The sequence below is a fragment of the Monodelphis domestica genome, chromosome 6 (genome assembly GCF_027887165.1).
Source record: "Monodelphis domestica isolate mMonDom1 chromosome 6, mMonDom1.pri, whole genome shotgun sequence".
Lineage (NCBI taxonomy): Eukaryota > Metazoa > Chordata > Mammalia > Didelphimorphia > Didelphidae > Monodelphis > Monodelphis domestica.
In genome coordinates this window covers 230,036,865-230,056,992 of record NC_077232.1, presented here as the reverse complement: position 1 = coordinate 230,056,992, position 20,128 = coordinate 230,036,865, and the positions used below count along the sequence as shown (strand labels likewise).

The 20,128-nt window shown below is 38.9% G+C and overlaps 1 protein-coding gene across 6 annotated transcripts in view; it reads right to left on the bottom strand.

The window, feature by feature from the left end:
* The window catches only part of TENM3 (teneurin transmembrane protein 3), a 3,501,974-nt gene that overhangs the window by 65,021 nt on the left and 3,416,825 nt on the right, over positions 1-20,128 (bottom strand). For all 6 annotated transcript variants that reach the window (XM_056802938.1, XM_056802939.1, XM_056802942.1 and 3 more), the window contains 3 exons: positions 5,423-5,655; positions 4,179-4,333; positions 2,495-3,369 (listed from right to left, as the gene is read on the bottom strand). In XM_056802938.1, coding sequence (XP_056658916.1) covers positions 2,495-3,369; positions 4,179-4,333; positions 5,423-5,655 — 1,263 coding nt within the window. The remainder of the gene's footprint in view (positions 1-2,494; positions 3,370-4,178; positions 4,334-5,422; positions 5,656-20,128) is intronic.

Sequence of the window (20,128 nt, the reverse complement as noted above, 5' to 3'; positions counted from 1 at the left end):
CTGATTATGTTTATTGTTGCTCTTTCCCATCAGAAAGATATATTTAATTAATGCCTCACTCTTAAAAAAACCCCAACTGATCTGCATGCCATACTGTACTGTAATATACAACAGAATACTATCCTTTCTTCGATGCCTTCAAATGCTGAAAATTCCATTGCAGGTGGATGCGAACCATTAATCTGTTGGAAAGTACTGGTTCGGTACCAGTCTGAGTCAATGAGCATTTATTAAGCTCCTACTATGTGCCAGACACTATGGGAAGGACCGGAGATACACAGGCAAAAAACAAAATAAGTATCTGCTATGAGAAGATCGTCATTTTGTAATAGAGAACCCAGTTAACAAAGACACACCTGGACCTTGCCCAGAGAGAAGACTTTGGTTCTTCAGTTGGATTAGCAATTTACCTTAGCATTTCCACCCTGTTTTAAACTAAACTGAAATCTCATCCATGCTACCATCATTCCCTGACTATCTAGTAATCAGAGTAGCTCTCCTACCTATGTTCATCTGATTGGAACACATTATTTTTTTTTGCCTGTTTGGCATTAGAACCTGCTATGACTTTGAAAAACTGTGCAAAGGAAGCGCCTTCCATTAACTTCCAATTTATTCCCCACCTATTGCGATTCTAAAATGAAGAAAGGGAATGTTAAGAACAGAATTTTAATGTCATTCTACTGAAAAAGATTGATCCCTTTTAGGAAATCTTGATGCGGGGTCACATTAATTTTATTAAAACTGAACTTGCGGCAAAAGGAGAAGCAATTCCAGTTACGAGGTTGATTCTACTTTACAGATTCTGGAAAAGGTGATCTGCAACCCAAATGTTTCTAGATTAAAGCATATTACCACTGCCTTCCATTCCAGATTCAGACCTATGTTCCCATGGAAAATATTTTTGTTTCAACATATAATATGAAGTCAAAGTTAGGAATCTTTACATTTAATTCAAAGCCTATTCTCTCTGCCAACATGCTGTCTCTGTGCATTTAATTCTCCAGTGTGACCCCTGCAAAGTTATTGAAATAAGCAATCAGTCCACTTGATTTTATGTGCATATTCATTGCAAAGCTCAGGGGTTTTAAAACAGACCACAGTTAATTTCACTGAGGGTTCTCATTGACTTCAGGGGAATTTACAGTTTAAACAGCCATATTGGATGTGCTACTAGCTACTTATTTTTCAGGGTATTCAGCATAACTTTCAAGCTGGAGAGTTACACACCGATGCTTTCTTGGTTACATAACAAATGCTTGCTGAATTGAATTTAAAAGTAATTTCCCTGTGTCTTAGATCCCTAGATTTCTTCGTAGCTCATTTCTAGCATGAGTTTGCCTGCTCTCCCCGCCACCTCCCTCCTTTCTCTCTCTCTCCCCTCCACCCCCCTCCTCTCCCCTTCACCTCCTCTCTCTCTCTCTCTCTCTCTCTCTCTCTCTCTCTCTCTCTCTCTCTCTCTCTCTTTCTCTCTCTCAACCTGCCCCTCCACGTCATTCCCTCCGCTCTCTGTTTCTGTCTCTGTCTCTCTCCCCCTTGCCCTCTGTCTTAGTATCAATTCTAAGAAGTGCAGCTAGGCAATTGAGGTTAAGTGACTTGCCTAGGGTCACATAGCTAGCAAGTGTACAAGGTCACATTTGAACTCAGATCCTCCTGACTCCACTACTGGCACTCTATCCCCATTGTGCTACCTAGATCTCTCTAGTATGAGATCTTTATTGTTAACTTGTAAATTGCTGTGTGTGTGTGTGTGTGTGTGTGTGTATAAAACTTATAAATTGCTCTGTGTGTATGTGTATATACATATATGTGTGTCTATATATTATATATGTTATACTCTTATCATATGCTTATCATGTATATCATGATAGAGTGTAATCTCCTCAAGAACATGGACTGTTTAATTATTTTCTTTGTAACCCCAGTGCTTGGCACACAAGTAGGAAGGTTCTTCTTAAATGCTTGCTCATTGATTAATTCCCGATTTGGTCCCTTCCCTCCAATCTGTAGTTTGCCGTATACATGTATGTATGGTCTGGGACTGTGATTTTAATCATGTGGGAAACACCCTCCCCCAATGCAGCTTGGAAACTGATTTGAAATCTGAAGTCTTTGAGAGTTGCCTGTCCTCACTGAAAAGTTCAGTGATTTGCCCATTGATAATAAATAATTGAAGATCAAAAACTTACAAGGACTTTCACATGACTAAAAACATACAGAGGCACCTGATTGATCAGAATTCTCTGAATATGTTTTCATATTGGATGCCAGTATTGCTATGTTTTAATCAAATGCATAAATGCAAATGCATGTTGTGTCTATGCCCAAGGCAACATTTATCTGTCATGTGTTTTTGGAGAGGTTGATGATGCCACATTTTTTTTCTGAAGGCTGCTATATGAAAGAAAATCTCAATACTTTAACCTTTAAAAATGATATCGCAAACTTCATGGTATTTTGTATAACAAGGTAGAATCTTAATCTTTATACTTACTCAAAAAAAGTAGTCCAACCAGTCTCATCACTTTTGGTGGCCAGGAGACCACTGTTGCCATGGTAAGTGAATAAAACTAGTTCCAATCCTTGGGCAGTCATGCTTTTCAAACATCCATTGGTCCCTATGGTCAACCATATGACTTGGTTGTCAGGGGACACCACCCTGACTGGCATCCGGTTTGGATCTCGTCTGATTCGAAGAGTATTGCCGTTGCTATCAGTTACTGCAGTGATATCGTTATCATTACTGTAGCTGAAATTATACAGGTAATCACCAGTGACGAGGCTCATGGTGTACTGGTGAGTGCCATTGATGTCAAAGATATAAAGCTCTTGGTCAGTTGGCGAGGCGATTTCGTAAAAGTTCATGGAGTTCAGTAAAGGTTTGTTCTTCGACACGGCCCGGATCCGAATGTTTCCGAGGTCTGCGATGTACAGGGTGCCATCTGGAGATGCGGCTAAGGAGGAAGGAGCATTGAGTTTTGCATCCTTGGCATAGCCATCTCCACTCTGATAGCAGTCACAGTTGGCATCATTTTTACAGTCACATTCTGAGGGTATTCCAGCAACTAATGAGATTTCCCCATCTGTTGTGACCTGTCTTATGCGGTTAATCTTCTTTTCATCTGTTTCTGTGATGTACAGGACCCCACTATAGGACACAGCTATGGCTGTGGCCGATTCCAGGGTTGTCTGAACTGCATGCTTCCCTACAGAGTACTCCACTCCGGGGACCTGACAATGCATTGGCCGCCCAGCAGCAATGCGGACCTGACGGTTTTCAGTGATCTGTAAAACTACGTTATTATCCAGGACATAAATGGAGTTATCCATAGGGTTAATAGCCAAGTCAGTGGGCCATTCCAGACGCACCTTAATAAAAAAGGAAATTGTTTGGTTAGCCCGTTACTTCACTGCCGTTAATTTACCGGCATTAAATGAAATTAAACCGTTCAGTGAAATTAACCTCCGTTTGATGAACTCCTTTAAAATTGCTTTTTCAATAGCCACAGTAAAATAAGCTTAAAGGTCTCATGTGAAGACAGATGGAGGAAATAACATTTTACTTAAAAATACACCTCACAGAAAGATGCATTAGAGCTATATTACACAAACAGCAAATTAGCCTATATGTAGTGAGTCAGTAGATAATGGTGGGATATGAGCCCATATATCCCCGCTTTGCATCCTGATAGCAGCAATAAGCACTAAATCCCGGTACTTTGGAGGTTATGAATACATTAGTGTTCTATTGTGTTTTCAATCAGGGCAATAGTAGAGCTCCCAATTCTAAGTAAAAGTCCAGTGGGACTAATAGTGGGCTTTCCACACTCCTGGAAGACCTAAGTCATTCACCATAACAGATTAAGAGACAGAAGCAGTTGGGTTCATTTTTAAGATCTGCAGGCTCCTACTCTACTGAAATTTTATTGCAGATACTCTATCATCTCTTACTAATATAATAGTTCTGTGCTATACTGAGTACATTATGAGTATGACTGCGAGAGAAGGAAGTGTTAAAAAAAAAGGATCTCCTAAGGATATTTAAATAGAGACTCCCAGAAGAAGTTTGTCCTGAAGACTGCCACAAGTGACACGTGATATGAGCTGCCAGATGCTATTTATCTAGCAGAGTTAAAAATAAGCTAAAACATGGCCATTGAGTTTAATTTTTAAATTACCTGACTGATGTGCATGCTGGTATCGCATGTCAGAGGCCTGGCTGAAGTCAGATCATTAGAGCCCAGGAGAGTTGAGATTATTCCATTTTGATCTACTTTTCTGATCATGGTTCCATCGACAAAGTAGATTAATCCATTCTTGTCAATTGCCATCCCTGCATCCAAGAGAAGGGAAAAGTTATGGACTGACAAAACAAAAACAATTACTTTTGATCACATGCCATGATTTAGTCAGTATTTAACTGGTGATGAATTGTACAAAGTTAGCAAGTGTGTGAGGAATTTAAATATATTTAGAATTCAATGTAATTATTTGTATTGCACATAATGCAGAATTACCAAAGATATAATGGAAATATGTGAGCTATGTGTCGGAGGTGGGATTTGAACCCACATTTCTTGCCTCTGAGATCAGTCCTATATTTACTACAGCTAAAGATGATCAATATGTTTGAATTACAAAATAGTGACATCAAATGTAGAACTGGGTTTAATCTTGCCACAGTAAACTTTTACATACCCTAATCATTCTAACAAAAATAGATTCAAGCTCAAGCTAGTCTTTTGTTGACCTTTTGAGGATAAAAATCTGCTGCTATGAATAATTCACTACAACAAACACTCCCCCCCCACCCTTAGTCCTTGTCCTTACAATAGTCACTTGCTATCATGAAATACTGTATTAAGTAGCAAAGAGCAAATCAAGGCTCCAATGATTGATAGAAAGTTTCTCCTGCAGGCTGTTAGCCCCTGTCACCTCCAGAAATCCCACATGCCAAGCATTTTTCCCATGATACACAAAGAAAAAGGCCAACAGTTTTAACTGGATGAGTGCTAATAGGGCTGCTTTGGGGAGATTTTTTAAGTAGGGCCAGAATTCATCAGTTACAAAGATGACTTCAATATAATGAAGAATTTGGACACCCCCTTGAAGTTCCTCTTAACAGGATTTCTCCTGAATAACAGAGTATTTACTTTTATTCTTTGGATAGCTGAAAAAAAATGGCATGAAATCAAAGAGACCAAAAACCCAATATTTACTGTAAAATCAACTTAGGCTTCTATCAGTTTCACGCTAAATGGCTTTTAAAAACCCTAGATTTGGAAATCGCCTTCTCTCAACACAGCTCTGGGCAAAAGGTCAGACTCAGCATTTAAAATAATCAAGCAATAATTGGATTTCCTTCCCTGTTCTATATTTAAAAAAAAGAAAAAGAAAAAAGAAAAGTCCTCCAAGTCACTACCTTTGGGGCTCATGAGTGTAGCCTCCACAGCCTTGCCCCCATCACCACATCTTGCTTCATCAAATGGGAGGCACTGCTCTCCTGTCCCAGCCACCACTTCGGCATTTTTGGTGAGGTCTTTTGCACCAGTGAGGGACTTGGGGCGATAAATTCTGCGGGTGTTTGTGTCGGAAACGTATAAATCTCCCGTTACAGGATCCGTTGCAAGGTAGTATCTATGAGCTGGGTTGCTGCTGCAAAAGGGGATCACATATTTAAACATGATAAGTGAGTCATTCTAAATACAGAGAAAACAGTTTTTAAAAATTAGATTCTAGAAAACTGGCTAGAAACTAGCAAAAATTATTAGGAGAGTAGCATGTTTCAAAATAATCTGGAAACTGTTATCAATCTTAATGAGGCTTTGCCTCCTTTTATTAAATGTCCTAAGTGGGCAAGTCGATTGATTTCTCTGGTTTTCTATTTCTTTTATCCATAAAGGAAGTGGGGTTGGACTGGATGATTTGCAAGGTCCCCTTCAACTTGAAATCCCATCATTCCATGATCCATTTAATAGTTCAGTAACATGCATCTTTTTATGTTATATTTTGATTTGTAAGACAAAGAGTTTTTGTAGTTGAACACAGAATGACTCTAATGCCCTATAGCTGTACTCTCAGCATCGGTATACCTTTATAAACTCTAGAAAGGCATAAAGGGGCACTACTTCACTGGCGCCTCGTCACGGGGAATTACCCTCTTCTCTCCTATGACAGGAGAAACAATGTAGCATCATGCCCTCCTTGGCTGCTATATCATAATCCAGAAACAGAACCTGCTGCAGTTACAATTTTTGACCTGATTTATAGTGTTAAGAGCTGAAATGAGGTCATTGAAGAGCAGGAGGCAATCTCAGCTGGCCGCCTAATGCACGGAGCCTGAATGCCATATCAGGTGGTTTCATTTCTGATGTTTGCAAATTGAACTCTAAAGTGGATCTGAGAATCTCAGAGAGATACAAACATCTGTTCTCATAATGTAGTTCCTCACGTTTTATAAATCTAAAATAGTGCTAATGTAACACGTTTGACATACTGCTGCTTGCAAAGACCAACGTGAACGAGTTATAAACAGATGATGACATAAGTGGGATGGCTCTTTGGATAAATTCTCTTTACAAATACTAACCATCCCATACTTCAGAATTCTGTTCAATGAACGAGTTAATGGAATTTAAGATCCCATTTAAAAAATTAACTGTAGGTATTGATCAGATATTAATTCGTGTTTCCCTGCCTTTGTTGTTTAACAGTACGTAGGAAAGTCATCTATATTTACATTCACACTTAAACACATAACATAAAATCAGCTGCATGATGATAGCGAGCACTTTAATGTTTGCCAAGTGCTTTACACATATTATCTCATTTTATTTTTGCTAGTTGAATCGATGTAATTATTATAACGGCGTTGTGGTTTTCTCATCATCTTTTAAAAGGGAATGCACTATTTTCCCATGATGTTACTTCTCCTTAAGATCTGCAATGTCTATTATTTCCACAATCATTTTAGCCCTATAGCAGGTTAGGTTTATCCCTTGTTTCCTTCAGCTGGTAGTGGGCAGAGGGAAAGACCGGAGGAGATGAAAAAATATAGGGAGGTTCTATCAGGACTTTGGAGACCAGAGCTCTGCAGCTTAAAATAGGGGTGTGGAAGTCGTGCTTACAGCACAGAACAATATGTGCTGAACTGAAGGAGAAAGCTGGCTGCTTTCTTGTGATTCCCATTTTCTTCTTTCCAACCTTCAAGATTGGATGTATGTAGGAAGAATGTAAAAGGCAGGGAGGCACAGAAACAGTAAGTATTTGAAGAGTGATTAAGAATACTTGCTGTGAGTCAGAGGACTTGGGTCCAAATTCTGATCCTGCCACTTACTGTGTGATCTTGGACAAGTCACTTAACTTTCCTGAGCCTCAGTTCCTTTATCATAAGATGAGGGGATCGGACTAGATAGCCTCTGAGATCCATTTCACCTCTGGATCTCTAAGCCTATAACTATTAGAGTGACTGGGTTACATGATGTGATCTAGCTAATATATACTGCTTTATATCACCACATTCAGTGCTTACTGTGTCTTCCTATTCAGAAAAACTGAAATGCACTAAGACATTATGCTTGCTAACGTGACAGTTTCTTCATCTATAATGAATGGAGAAGCTGCTTTAAGATATTACTAAGATGTGGCAAAACAGTTTAACATAGATTTTCTTATGATCTAATATGAACAAAATTGGCCTTTTAGAGGTCGAGAATTACAACCTAATCCCATTTTGTGTACTTGATAACCATTGAATTAGTCTGTCTAGTTTTTCCATCTCCTCCTCTGTAGCTTTCTTACTCTATAGAGCTCTAACTGGTTTTGAATATATTTTATAACTGCCTTTGATGCTTCCCTTTGGGTGGACTGTAGGTTTTTTGAAGGCAGAAACAGTAGTAGTACTGGATGGCTCTGTATGAAGGACACGATGGTGATGGGATAGGTAGAGTAGTAGGCTAAGAGTAGAAGACACCCGCCTTCTATACGTATTAGCTATGTGATCATGGGTAAGTCATCTAACCTGAGACTAGTTTCCTGTACCCACCTCACAGGGCTGTTGTAAGGAACAAATGAGAGAATACTCTAACATACTTTGTAAATCTTAGAATATGATTCAAATAGGAGAAGGAATGGATCTCTGACTTCATGAGTATTAGAACCTCTCAGGGGAGGATACTCCTCCTCCTACTGAAGGTTGGCGTCTTCAAATTCAACTAGACTTGATTTAAAAAAGTTGTAATGGAGAACGGAGACCATGTGTCTACACTTGGGAAGGAACTCTGCTTCTGCCTCTGCTAAGTAGCCCATCTCCATTTCTACTGGGATCAAAGCATTCTTGTCCCACATGATGAATCTCAAGATTCTACTGACATTATCAGTTATGCTTTCCCTCCCTCAAGAGAAGGGACCATTTTATTCATTGTATCTGTGTGCCCAGCACCTTAAACAATTGCCTGGCACTTAGTAGTTGCTTTCTTAAATGCTTGATTGATTTTTATTGTGATAATATGGTTGGTGGTGAATTATTCACAGCTTTCAAAGACCTCTTTCTTGTGAGAACAGGTTCCATTTGGGACCTGTTTCACCAGTTTTGTTAGTGGCACAGTCCCTAAGCAATAGACCATCTGTGGTCTTTTGTGCAAGGCTTAGTGCAAGGCTAACTAACTGCCCCATCTAGCCATCTGAGAGTGTTACTTAAGATACTTTAGAACAGAACCTTAATCCCTTACATCACATCCTGGAAAGAATGTGCTAATAAGTTGTACTATGACTCCTGTCAACATTCCTAGGGCTTCCCTGTCTAGAACATTACTCTGTAGTCATCATTCCTCTGTAGGCATCAAATTTGCCTAATAGAACGTGAGCTCCATGAAAATAGGAAATGCAGTGCTTGTTTTTTTCCTTTTATCTTTAGGGTTTTGCATAGAGTTTGGCATCCACTAAGTGCTTAATCAATGTTCATTCATTCATTCATTTGGAGGCATCTCATTCAGATGCTCCAAGAGCAGAAATTTCATACAAAGCCTGCAGGTTTTCCTTAGAGGATATGAGTGTTCTTTCAAGACTCCATACACATCCCTTTCAATTAAAGCCCAGGTTTTATATATACCTCTTCTAACCAGGGAGGCCAAATATTATTATATAGACAGATGGAGAAGTAGAATAAATAATATTTTCAAAGAAACGTATGAGCAAAGAAAAAAAGATCATTTATCATATGATAAAAGTGAGAGATAAGTAGGAAGTATGGGCCAGTGCAGAGAGTCCTGCACTTACTCAGTACCTGTGTGACAATGGGCACATCATTTAACCTTTTTTAGGACACAGTTTCCTTTTCTGTAAAGGAAGGGGATTGAACTAGACGGCCTCAATCTCCCTCCAGCTCTGGCTCTATATACTTTGATCAAAGTACCTATGGAGCTGCGTGACCCTGGGCAGGCAAGTCACTTAACCCCCATTGCCTAGCCCTTACCATTCTTTCTGCCTTGGAACCAATACACAATAATATTGGTTCCAAGATGGAAAGTAAGGGTTTTTAAAAAAAAATCATCTATGGTGGTCAGCTTGTGTGCTCCATTAGTGTCTTTATGATGCCAAGAGAAAGAGAATCATGTTGGGTGGTCCTTCTGTGGAAGTTCTTAACCTGAGAATTTGTGAATAGATTTCAGGGAGTCTTTTAAGATGAATGAGAAAAAATGGCTCCTTTATCTCAACATAATTGGGTTCCTTTGGAATTGTAGGCATTTTATGCATTTAAAAATTATTCTGAAAAGGGGCTCCTAGGCTGCAAAAGGCATGGAACATGACAGACCCACAAAAAAGGTAAGAACTCCTGCTTGCTGGTGAAGTTATGGAAGAACATGGACCCGAATGATGAAGAAGGGGTAAGCATGAGTGGACTGTGTGACTTGTGTCTGTGGAGGGACTACCCACATTGATGAGACAGAGGATGCATGGAAGCATTGATGTATTTGGGCAGATGCTGGACAGCAGTCCTCTGCCCAAGACTGACCTCTCTAAAGATGCTCCACAATGATTTAGATAAGATCTGTGAAGCAAAGTCTCAGCCTTTTATGACAAAACCAGTGCTTCATCCCAAATATGTCTCACATAAACAACCAAGATCAGAATCACTGGCATGCTAAAATGGCTCTTTTATGTTGGGAACAAAAGGATAGTGAGTCTTTTGGGGCTATTTCAAAATTGTAAAAATCTAAAGCCAAAGAATTACACAAGAGCCGTGGAAAGAATTCTATGACCACAGATTCAGAACTGCAAGAATCTACAAAGGACATCATATACAACTTCCTCATTTTATAGCTGAAAAAACTGAAGGTGAGAAATGACTTGGTCAGGGTCATGCTTGGGACAGGATTTGAATCTGGATTACAGGTCAGAGATCTAGAACTGGAAAGAGTCTAAGAGGGCATCAACTTCCATTTATAACTGAGGTCACTGAGCCCCTCCCTGGGATGTTGGGACTTCCCCAGGCTGGCTTTTGAATACAGGTTATCTCTCTACAGAGTCAGTTTCTCCCCATTGTACCAATTCTTTCTGACTCCAAGTCCAATGTTCTATTCACTACACCACTGCCTTGTCCATCTGAAAGATAAATGGCAAGAGGAGGAGATGAGCCCATTATGTAGGAGTAAGGGATAATAGATGGATGGTCCATACTGGTCTCCATGAAATATAAAAAAATTTAGAGTAGGGGTTCTTAGTTTGGGGTCCTTGAAAGTGGTTTTCCCCTGTAATGGGATGTATTAAAAATCAAGTCTCTTTAAATGCAAAAGTGACCAATTCTATCCCATTTTCCCCAGTAGACTAGCCCCTTTATCATTCCCACTTGATCTCTGGACCCAGATGAAAAAACCAAGGACAAAGAGTAGAGGTCATAAAGAAGAAAATTTAGGATTGATGTCAGAAAAAAAAATCCTTAAAAAAATTTCCAATTCCAATCTGTCTTCTTCTATCTATAACTGCTGCTATCATTTCTACTATCATGCTTAACTTCAAACTTTCCCCTTCTACTGGTTCTTCCCTTTTCCCTATAACACATTCCATCCATCCTTTCTACTGTTCCATATATTTCCTTTCTTTTGTGGATAAACTCCTTAAGAAGGCCCTTTATAATCTGTGCCACTACTTCCTTTTTTCTCACTCTTCTTAAATCTCTGCAGTCTGGCTTCTGATCTCATCATTTAATTGAAACTCCTTTCTCCAAAGTTACCATATAATACTTCCATCTTAGAATCAATACAATCTATTGGTTCTCAGAAAGAAGAGTTAAGGGCTAGGCATGGGGGTTATGTGAGTTGGCCAGGGTCATACAGCTAGGACGAGTCTGACTCCAGATCTGAACCCAGGCCCTCCCACCTCTAGACCTGGCTCTGAATCCACTATGCCATCTACCTGCCCCACAAAGTTGCCATGTAATTTTTAATGACCATATCTAATGCCTTTATCAGTCCTCATCCTTCTTGATCTCTCTGAGGTTTGACACTGTAGGGTACCTTCTTTCTCCTTAATACTCCCTTCTCTCTAGGTTTTCATGACACTACCCTCTCCTGGTTCTCTTCCTACTGGTCTGAATATGTCTCAGTTTTCTTTCCTGAATCTTCTACTGGGTCCTGATCACTAACTGTATTTTTGTTTAAAAGTGCATGCCAGATATATATAAAAATTATATACAACAAATATATATTATGTAATATATAACATAATATAAAATACAATAATTTCTAACATATAATAAACACAATAAAATAATAAAAGTATATGTACCAAATTATATGTATATATGCATGATACATATATACATATAAATGCATATATTTACCAAATATAGATAATACTGTCTTAACCAGGATAATGTGTCTAGATTTTTGCATGTGTCTTATCTGGAAATGCTTACATTGTATTTTGCTTATCTTAGCTCATTTGAGGTACAGTTTTTTTATATTAACAGTTAAATAAAATGCTAGAGATTTTTTTAAAAAAAGGTTCTATCTTGGGTCCTATTCTTTCTCCACTCTTTCATTTGGTGATCTCATCAGCTTCTAAGATTCACTGATCATTTCTATACTGATGATTCCCAAATCTACTTTTCTAGCCCTAATTTCTCTGCTACTAATCTCCAGGCTCCCGTCTTCAACTAACAACTACACATCTCAAACTAGATGTCCCATAGACATGTTAAACTGAACTCATCCCAGACTGAACTTAATATTATTGTTTACCCCATCTTTTCCCTCTTCCTAACTTTCCTATTACTATTGAGAGCACCATGATCCCCACAGTCACTTGGGCTTGCCACCTGGATGTCATCCTTAATTCCTCCCTCTTTCTCCAGATCCAATCTGTTGCTGAATCCAGTTGATTCAATTTTCATAACGTCTCGCATATATACCCCCTCTCTCCTGTGACACTGGTGCAGGTCCTCTTCACTTCATGCTGGGACTACCCACTGGTTGGTCTCTCTGCTATAAATCTCTCCCACTCCAATCCATTCTCTACTTGGCTATCAAAGTTATCCTAAAATGAAGGTCTGACAGGGTAATTTCTTACCCTCCCCTTCCTGCCTCATTTAATAAACCCCAATGGGTCCTTATTATCTCTAGGATCAAATATAAAACCCTCTGTCTGGCATTCAAAGTCCTCTATAAACTAGCAGCTGTGTTGTTTAAAAAATAAAGGAGAGAGAGAAAGAGAGAGAGAGGGGGATAGACAGGCAGAGGGAGAGAGAGAGGTAAAGAGGTAAAGAGGGAGAGAGGGAGAGAGGGAGAAAGGGGCGAGGGATGGGGAGAGATTGAGACTTTAATGAAGAAAAAATAACCTTGGCTCTAGACCAGCTCCTTGGCTCCCTTGCTCCCCTGACTCAGCCCCAAGTCAGAATTCAAAGTTTCCTGGTGCAGAAATTGGTCCTTATATAGACCAATCCTATGCTAGGAAGTAGGGAAGTGGTCCCTCCCTAGTGCAGGATTGGTCTACTTATAGACCAATCCCATGCCAGGAAGTAGGTGGGTGGAGACCTTGGTGCATGTTGGGAAATGCAATCTTTTCAAACCCACATAGCCTCCTGTGCCTTTCTAGTCTTCTCATACATTACTCATCTCCCCAAATTCTTCATTCCAGTGATATTAGACTCCTTAAAACTGTTCCTCAGATAAGATATTCCATCTCTTGATTCGAGGCCTCTTTATCGGTTATCTCCCATGCTAGGGATGTTGTCTTCTCATCTCTATCTTTGGGCTTCCCTGCCTTCCTAGTGCCAATTAAATTTCCACCCTCCTAGAAGAAGCCTTTCCCAATCCCCCTGTAATGCTAGGGCCTTTCCTCTATTGGTTATCTCCAGTTTATCCTGTACATATCTTGCTTTTACATAGTTATGTGCATGTTGTCTCCCCAAATAGTATGTGAACTCCTTGAGGGCAAGGATTGTTTATTTACAACCTATTGCTTTATGTTTTGTTTAAGGGGTGCATTAATACAAACTGGTGAGGTTTAGAGTTAATAAATGTTTGTTGAATGAATGAGTACAAACCAGGGAACTACAGAAGGCAACAGGCTCATAGGCATATACATATGTGCATGTGTTTGTATAGTTTGAAAAATCCCATCACAAATTGTAGTGTTTATGAATTTAGAGTTAAATTGAACACAGTCCATGTACTCCTTCATGGATTGTTTTTCCTTTCTATTCCCCACTCCTAATCCTCTCAAAACCTGTATTTGAGGTATGAAAGGGAGAACACAGAAATAGCCACAGTTACCAGATCAGACCAACAGAGAGAAGGAAGTGGAGGGGTGAAGAACAGGGCAGACAAATCCTAGTTATGAATAAAGCTTATATGAACTAAAAGCTAATGCCTTCTGTTGATTTTTATCTAGTTATCTAACAAATTGAACTCTCCTGATTTTGTCATTTGCCTGTATTACTCTGATAAAACACTTGATTTGACATTTTTTTTCACAGGACTGATCAAGTTTTGCCAAATATTTCTTACATCTGCTCTTGGATTCTCACCCTTTACTCAGATACTTTTACTAGCTATGTGACCCTTAGCAAGTCATTTAACTTCAGCCTCAGTTTCTTCATCTGTATAATGGAGGTGTTGGATTCAACAGACTCTGAGATCCCTCCCAGATCTAAATCTGTTTCCCTGTGATTTTATGATCCCTTACATTCCCACTGCTACCGCCTCAGCACAGGGTCTCAACAGTTAAAGCTGAGTTACTGTGGGGCATTTAAATCCCTTTATAATCAGTTTATCTCCTTGAATTGTCTCATCCCAATCTCTCAGTTTAGCTAGGCTGGCTCTTGTTTATAGACATAGTCTCATAATCAGATAATCTGGGATTAAATCAAGCCTGTGATACTTCCTACCTCTGTGATCTTGAAGCTTTTCAACACTGTTTTGAGTCTTTTTAGTAAAACAAGATGGTTAGACTAAGATGGACACTGCTAAATCTTCTAGATTGTAGGATCTAAATCTGGGACCCTTTTAGGTGGCCCAGTAGAGAGATAGATGCATTTGGAGTCAGATCTGACCTCATACAAATATTAGTTCTGAGACCCAGGCAATCTGTGAAGGGACTACATAATGAAACTCTACCCATTTTAACTGAGACCTGATGATACACCCAGTCATCTTCATCTTCTTCATCTTCCTCCCTGCTTTATTCATCCCAGCATTCTCTGTGTTATGTCCAGTCTTTTTATAGTGAGTCCCTGTGTGGTATCCAGTCAGTGTAACTCTCCTTGCCCACACCCAAACCAAGACAGGTCATGCAGTTCGATGGAAAGAACATTGGCTTTGGAATCAGAGGATCTGGGGTTCAAATTCCACCTCACATGCTTATTACTCTGGGATACATCAACCAAGCCATCTGATTTCTCAGACCCAGATTCATCAACTATAATATGAAGGGGTTGGGCTAGATGGGTTCTAGGTCCCTTCTGGCTCAGAATCTAACATCCTTTCTGCCTCAGCAGCTAATCAAACAAGGCCACAGGGACAGCACTGCTCCTTTGGGAGCAGCATGAGTTCAGCAAGACGAGGTTGATGTGGACATTTCAGGTAATGGTGACAGGGACTGAGAATGAGCTGACTTTTTCCTAAATCAATAGGGATCTGCAGGAGAAAAGCCTGGGGGAAATTTTGGCCCAAGATATTTTAGGTAGCATAGTTTACTTAGTTCATCCTTTCTTAGAGCAACCTAGCTGCCATTCTTCCTCAGTGGAATTGTGGATTCTATCTCTGTTTGCTGTTCTTCCTCCCTGTTCTACTTTCATGGGCTTCCCTAACAAGTCTAGACTTCCAAAGTCTATCACTTCACAGCTCCACTAGTCTCTTCCATCTATTCCCTGACCCCTTTAACTGTCTATCTTAGGATCACAGCATGAATTTAGAGAGAATATAGCTCCTTATCTCATAGATGAGGTAATGAAGACCAAGAAAGGTGAAAGGACCCATAAAGAGGGTAAGCTCACACAGACAGTAACATGGCAAGATAAGAAACCAAGACCTGGGAGAAAGTGGAGGTGCAGTGGATAGAGTCAAGAAATCCAAGGTTTGAATCCTACTTGATACTTACTAGCTGTGTGACTCTGGGAAAGTTACTCAAGTGTAATGGTTCTTCAGTTTTCAGATCTATAAAGGGAAGAAGGCTTAAGTCATGAACCTCCGGGGTACCTTCTGGTTCTAAACCTATTGTCTTATTACTCTAAAGCAAATGGTCTTTTCATTCGATCATGGTGCCCTTTTATCTCTGCTATTCCCAAATTTTAGGTAATGCGAAACATCTGCCTTCACCTGTTTCTAGGCTGTCTTAAATTATTAGAGAAAGTCATCAATGAATATAAATGAATGAGTGGATTGGCACTTATTAACTGCACAATTTGTGCCAATCCTAAAATTGGTTGATTCCAGTGAAAAATTTTTGTGACTTAATCTCTTTTGGGTCCTCAGTGCTACCCAATAATTCTTTTAATTACCTCTCATCGATTCCTGATGGAATTACCAAACTGTTTCAACTCTTTTTGACTCTCTTTGAGAACCTTAATCTCACCTCTATTCTTTTTCTCATATTATTGCTTCACTGAGATCAAGTTTGAGTTGAAACTCCCCAACTTCCATCTTTGAAAGTCAGAATTTCTCTGCTCTGTCTTCTGTTTTAGAAAATAAAATGGCCCTCCTCCTTTCCATGAATACTCCCTTCATTTGTACCCATTCCCTTGCCTTCAGCTTCTTGTGATCATTTGATTTCACTATTCCCTTTTGTACATGTTTAATAAGACACTCTCTTCAGGTTCTTTCTCCTTTGTCCATAAATTTGTCCAAGTGTCCTCTATGGTTTAAAACAATAACTGGAATAATCAGCACCCCTTTCTCAACCTTGGGTTATGGCAAAGCTGGAGTTAGAAACACAGGTCCTTGGATTCTAGTGCACTACTCCTCTACTGTACCACATTCCCACCCAAGCCCCTTTTTCTTTAAAACTTTACCTTCTGTCTTAGAATCAATACTAAGTATTATTTTCAAGACAGAAGAATGGTAAGGGCTAGGCAATTAGGTTTAAGTGACTTACTCAGAGTCATACAGCTAGGAAGTGTTTAAGATTTGAACCTAGGACCTCTCATTTCCAAGCTTGACTATCCACTGAACCACCTAGCTGCCCCTATATGCCTCTCTTGATGAATGCTAAGGTCCCTTTCTAGCTTTAAATCTACCATATGACTTATGACTTCTATGTGAATGAATGATTTCCAAGTCTGTTTCCCTAGCCTTGAACCTCTAGCTTGAGATCTTCTTCCCTCTTCATTATATCTTACTATTTAGAGAAATACTACTTCTTGATAACTTGATAACTCAAGTATAAACTCCTTTGGAATAAAGAAAATATAAACTATAAGTCAAACCCCATTATAATCAATGCCAAAGGCCTCTCAAAATTATTCTATTTTTGTTGAACTTTGTAATTGGGAATACTTTGTTAACTGAGTCAATAATTGGAGTTTGGAAATAAATATAATATATAAACAAGCTTTATATGCAGAGATTTCTCTTGTGGAACTTATATTTGAATATTAACTTAATCTGCAGGAATCATTGGGGCCAAAAGGAAGGATGTTTGAATAAAAGGCTTAAAGAAAATGGGAATTTAAAAGGCACCTATCTTTAAAACACAAAGAAAAAATCACCAGCCTATAGGACAGATGAATGCCTAAAAACATCAGTTTATCAAATCCTATATCTTTGCAAACTTCTTACTTTGACTAGCTGCTGATGCTATCAATCTGATTCAACAGATTTCTAGAACTAGCTAGCTATAGATTTATGAAGAACCCTGTGCTCATCTCATTTGCTCCTCACAACAACCCTATCAGATAGTGCTATTATTGTTTCCATTTTAACAGATGAGAAAATTGAGGTGGATCTTCAGATTTCTTTATCTGTCTGTATTCTTGTAAAAGTGGGAATTTAAAAGGTATCTATCTCTATATATTTCCAACATATCTCAGCAGCAAGAATTAGAAAGAGAAATTCCACTTAAAATCACCCTAGACAATATAAAATACTTAGGAATCTATCTGGTAAGACAAACACAGGAACTATATGAACACAACTACAAAACACTTTCCACACAATTAAAACTAGATCTAAATAATTGGAAAAACATTAATTGCTCATGGGTAGGATGGGCTAACATAATAAAAATAACAATCCTACCCAAACTTATTTACTTATTTAAGTGCCATACCCATCAAATTACCAAAAAACTTTTTCACAGAATTAGAAAAAACATAAAGTTCATTTAGAAGAATAAAAGATCAAGGATATCCAGGGAAATGATGAAAAAAAATGTGAAGGAAGGGGGCCTAGCAGTACCAGACCTCAAACTATACTATAAAGCAGGGGTCATCAAAGCAATATGATACTGGCTATGAGAAAGAAAGGAGGATCAGTGGAATAGACTTAGGATAAGTGACCTCAGCAAGACAATCTATGATAAACACAAAGATCCCAGCTTTGGGGACAAAAATCCACTATTTAATAAAAACTGCTGGGAAAATTGGAAGACAGTATGTGAGAGATTGGCTTTGGATCAACATCTCACACCCTCCGCCATGATAAACTCAGAATGGGTAAATGACTTGAATATAAAGAAGGAAACTATAAGTAAATTAAGTGAACACAGAATAGTATACTTGCCAGATCTTTGGGAAAGGAAAGATTTTAAGACCAAGCATTAGAAAAAATTACAAAATGTAAAATAAATAATTTTGATTACATTAAATTAAAAAGTTTTTGTACAAACAAAATCAATGGAACCAAAATTAGAAGGGAAACAACAACCTTGGGAAAAAATCTTCATAATAAAAACCTCTGACAAAGGTCTAATTACTCAAATTTATAAAGGGCTAAATCAATTGTACAAAAAAATTAAGCCATTCCCCAATTGATAAATGGGCAAGGGACACGAATAATCAATTTTCAGATGAAGAAATCAAAACTATTAATAAGCACATGAAAAAATGTTCTAAATCTCTTATAATCACAGAAATGCAAATCAAAACAACTCTGAGATACCACCTCACATCTAGCAGATTGGCTAACATGACAGCAAGGGAAAGTAATGACTGCTGGAGGGGATGTGGCAAAATTGGGACATTAATGCGTCACGGAATTAAAAGACTTGTACAAGAATATTCATAGCTGCACTGTTTGTGGTGGCAAAAGATTGGAAAATGAGGGGATGCCCTCCAATTGGGGAATGGCTGAACAAATTGTGGTATCAGTTGGTGATGGAATATTATTGTGCTAAAAGGAATAATAAAGTGGAGGAATTGCACGGGGACTGGAACAACCTCCAGGAAGTGATACAGAGCGAGAGGAGCAGAACCAGGAAATCATTAGACACAGAGACTGATACACTGTGGTACAATCGAATGTAATGGACTTCTCTATTAGTGACAATGCAACGATCCAGAACAACTGGGAGTGATTTACGAGAAAGAACACTATCCACATTCAGAGGAAAAACTGTGGGAGTAGAAACACAGAAGAAAAACAACTGCTTGATTACATGGGTTGAGGGGATATGGCTGGGGATACAGACTAAATGATCATCCTAGTGTAAACATCAACAACACGGAAATAGGTTTTGATCAAGGACACATGTACCCAGTGAAATTGCACATGGGCTACAGGAAGGGGTGGGGGAGGAGAGGGAAAGAATATGATTCTTGTAACCAAGGAAAAATGTTCTAAATTGACAAATTAAGTAAAATTTTCAAAAAAAGGCATTTTTTTGGGGAAACACCTTACTTTGACTAGTTGCTGAAGCTGTCGATTTGATTCTATGAATTTCTAGAAATAGCTAGCTATAGTGTTATGAAGGACCCTACATTCATCTCATTTGCACCTCATCACAACCCTATCAGATGGTGCTATTATTGTTTCCATTTTACAGATGAGAAAATTGAGGCCAAGAAAGATTAAGTAACTTTCCAGTGATCTCACAGCTAGTTAAATGTCTTCAATCTTAAGGTTTCAAACTTAGGTCTTCTTGACTACAAGTCCTGCCCTCTCTTCACTGCTTCATCTGTCTCCTATGCTTGAAAGATAAAAATAAGAATCCCTGCCTTTAAGGGAGCCAGGGATTCCAGATGAGATGGGAGAGCAGTCCAGGCAGAGGGGACAGACAGCCCACCAACAGCACAAGGCAGAATGCTGAGTTCTGGGAACAGTTTGTTTGGAAAAAGTCAAATAGTTTTGCCTCAAATGAAAAATCAAGTGAACAAATAGAACCTATCAGCAGAATTACCGATTCCCCATGACTCTTCAGAACTTTCTTTCCCAACAATGCACTGTGCTATCATTTGAGGTTTCACATCGGTTTATTGACATCTTAATAGAAATAAATCTTAGGTTTGAGTGGAAAGTGCACTTCTTGATTCCTTCTACTTGTACACAACCAAATAACACTATATTGGGCTCTTGCCATCCCCTCTGCCTGTGCCAGCTCTGAGTCAGCGGCTGGGTCAATGGCAGGGAAATGTTTCCAAACTAGATTGTGTTCTCTGGTTCCCAAACCTCCACTGCCCTCTTCTTATTGACTGTAT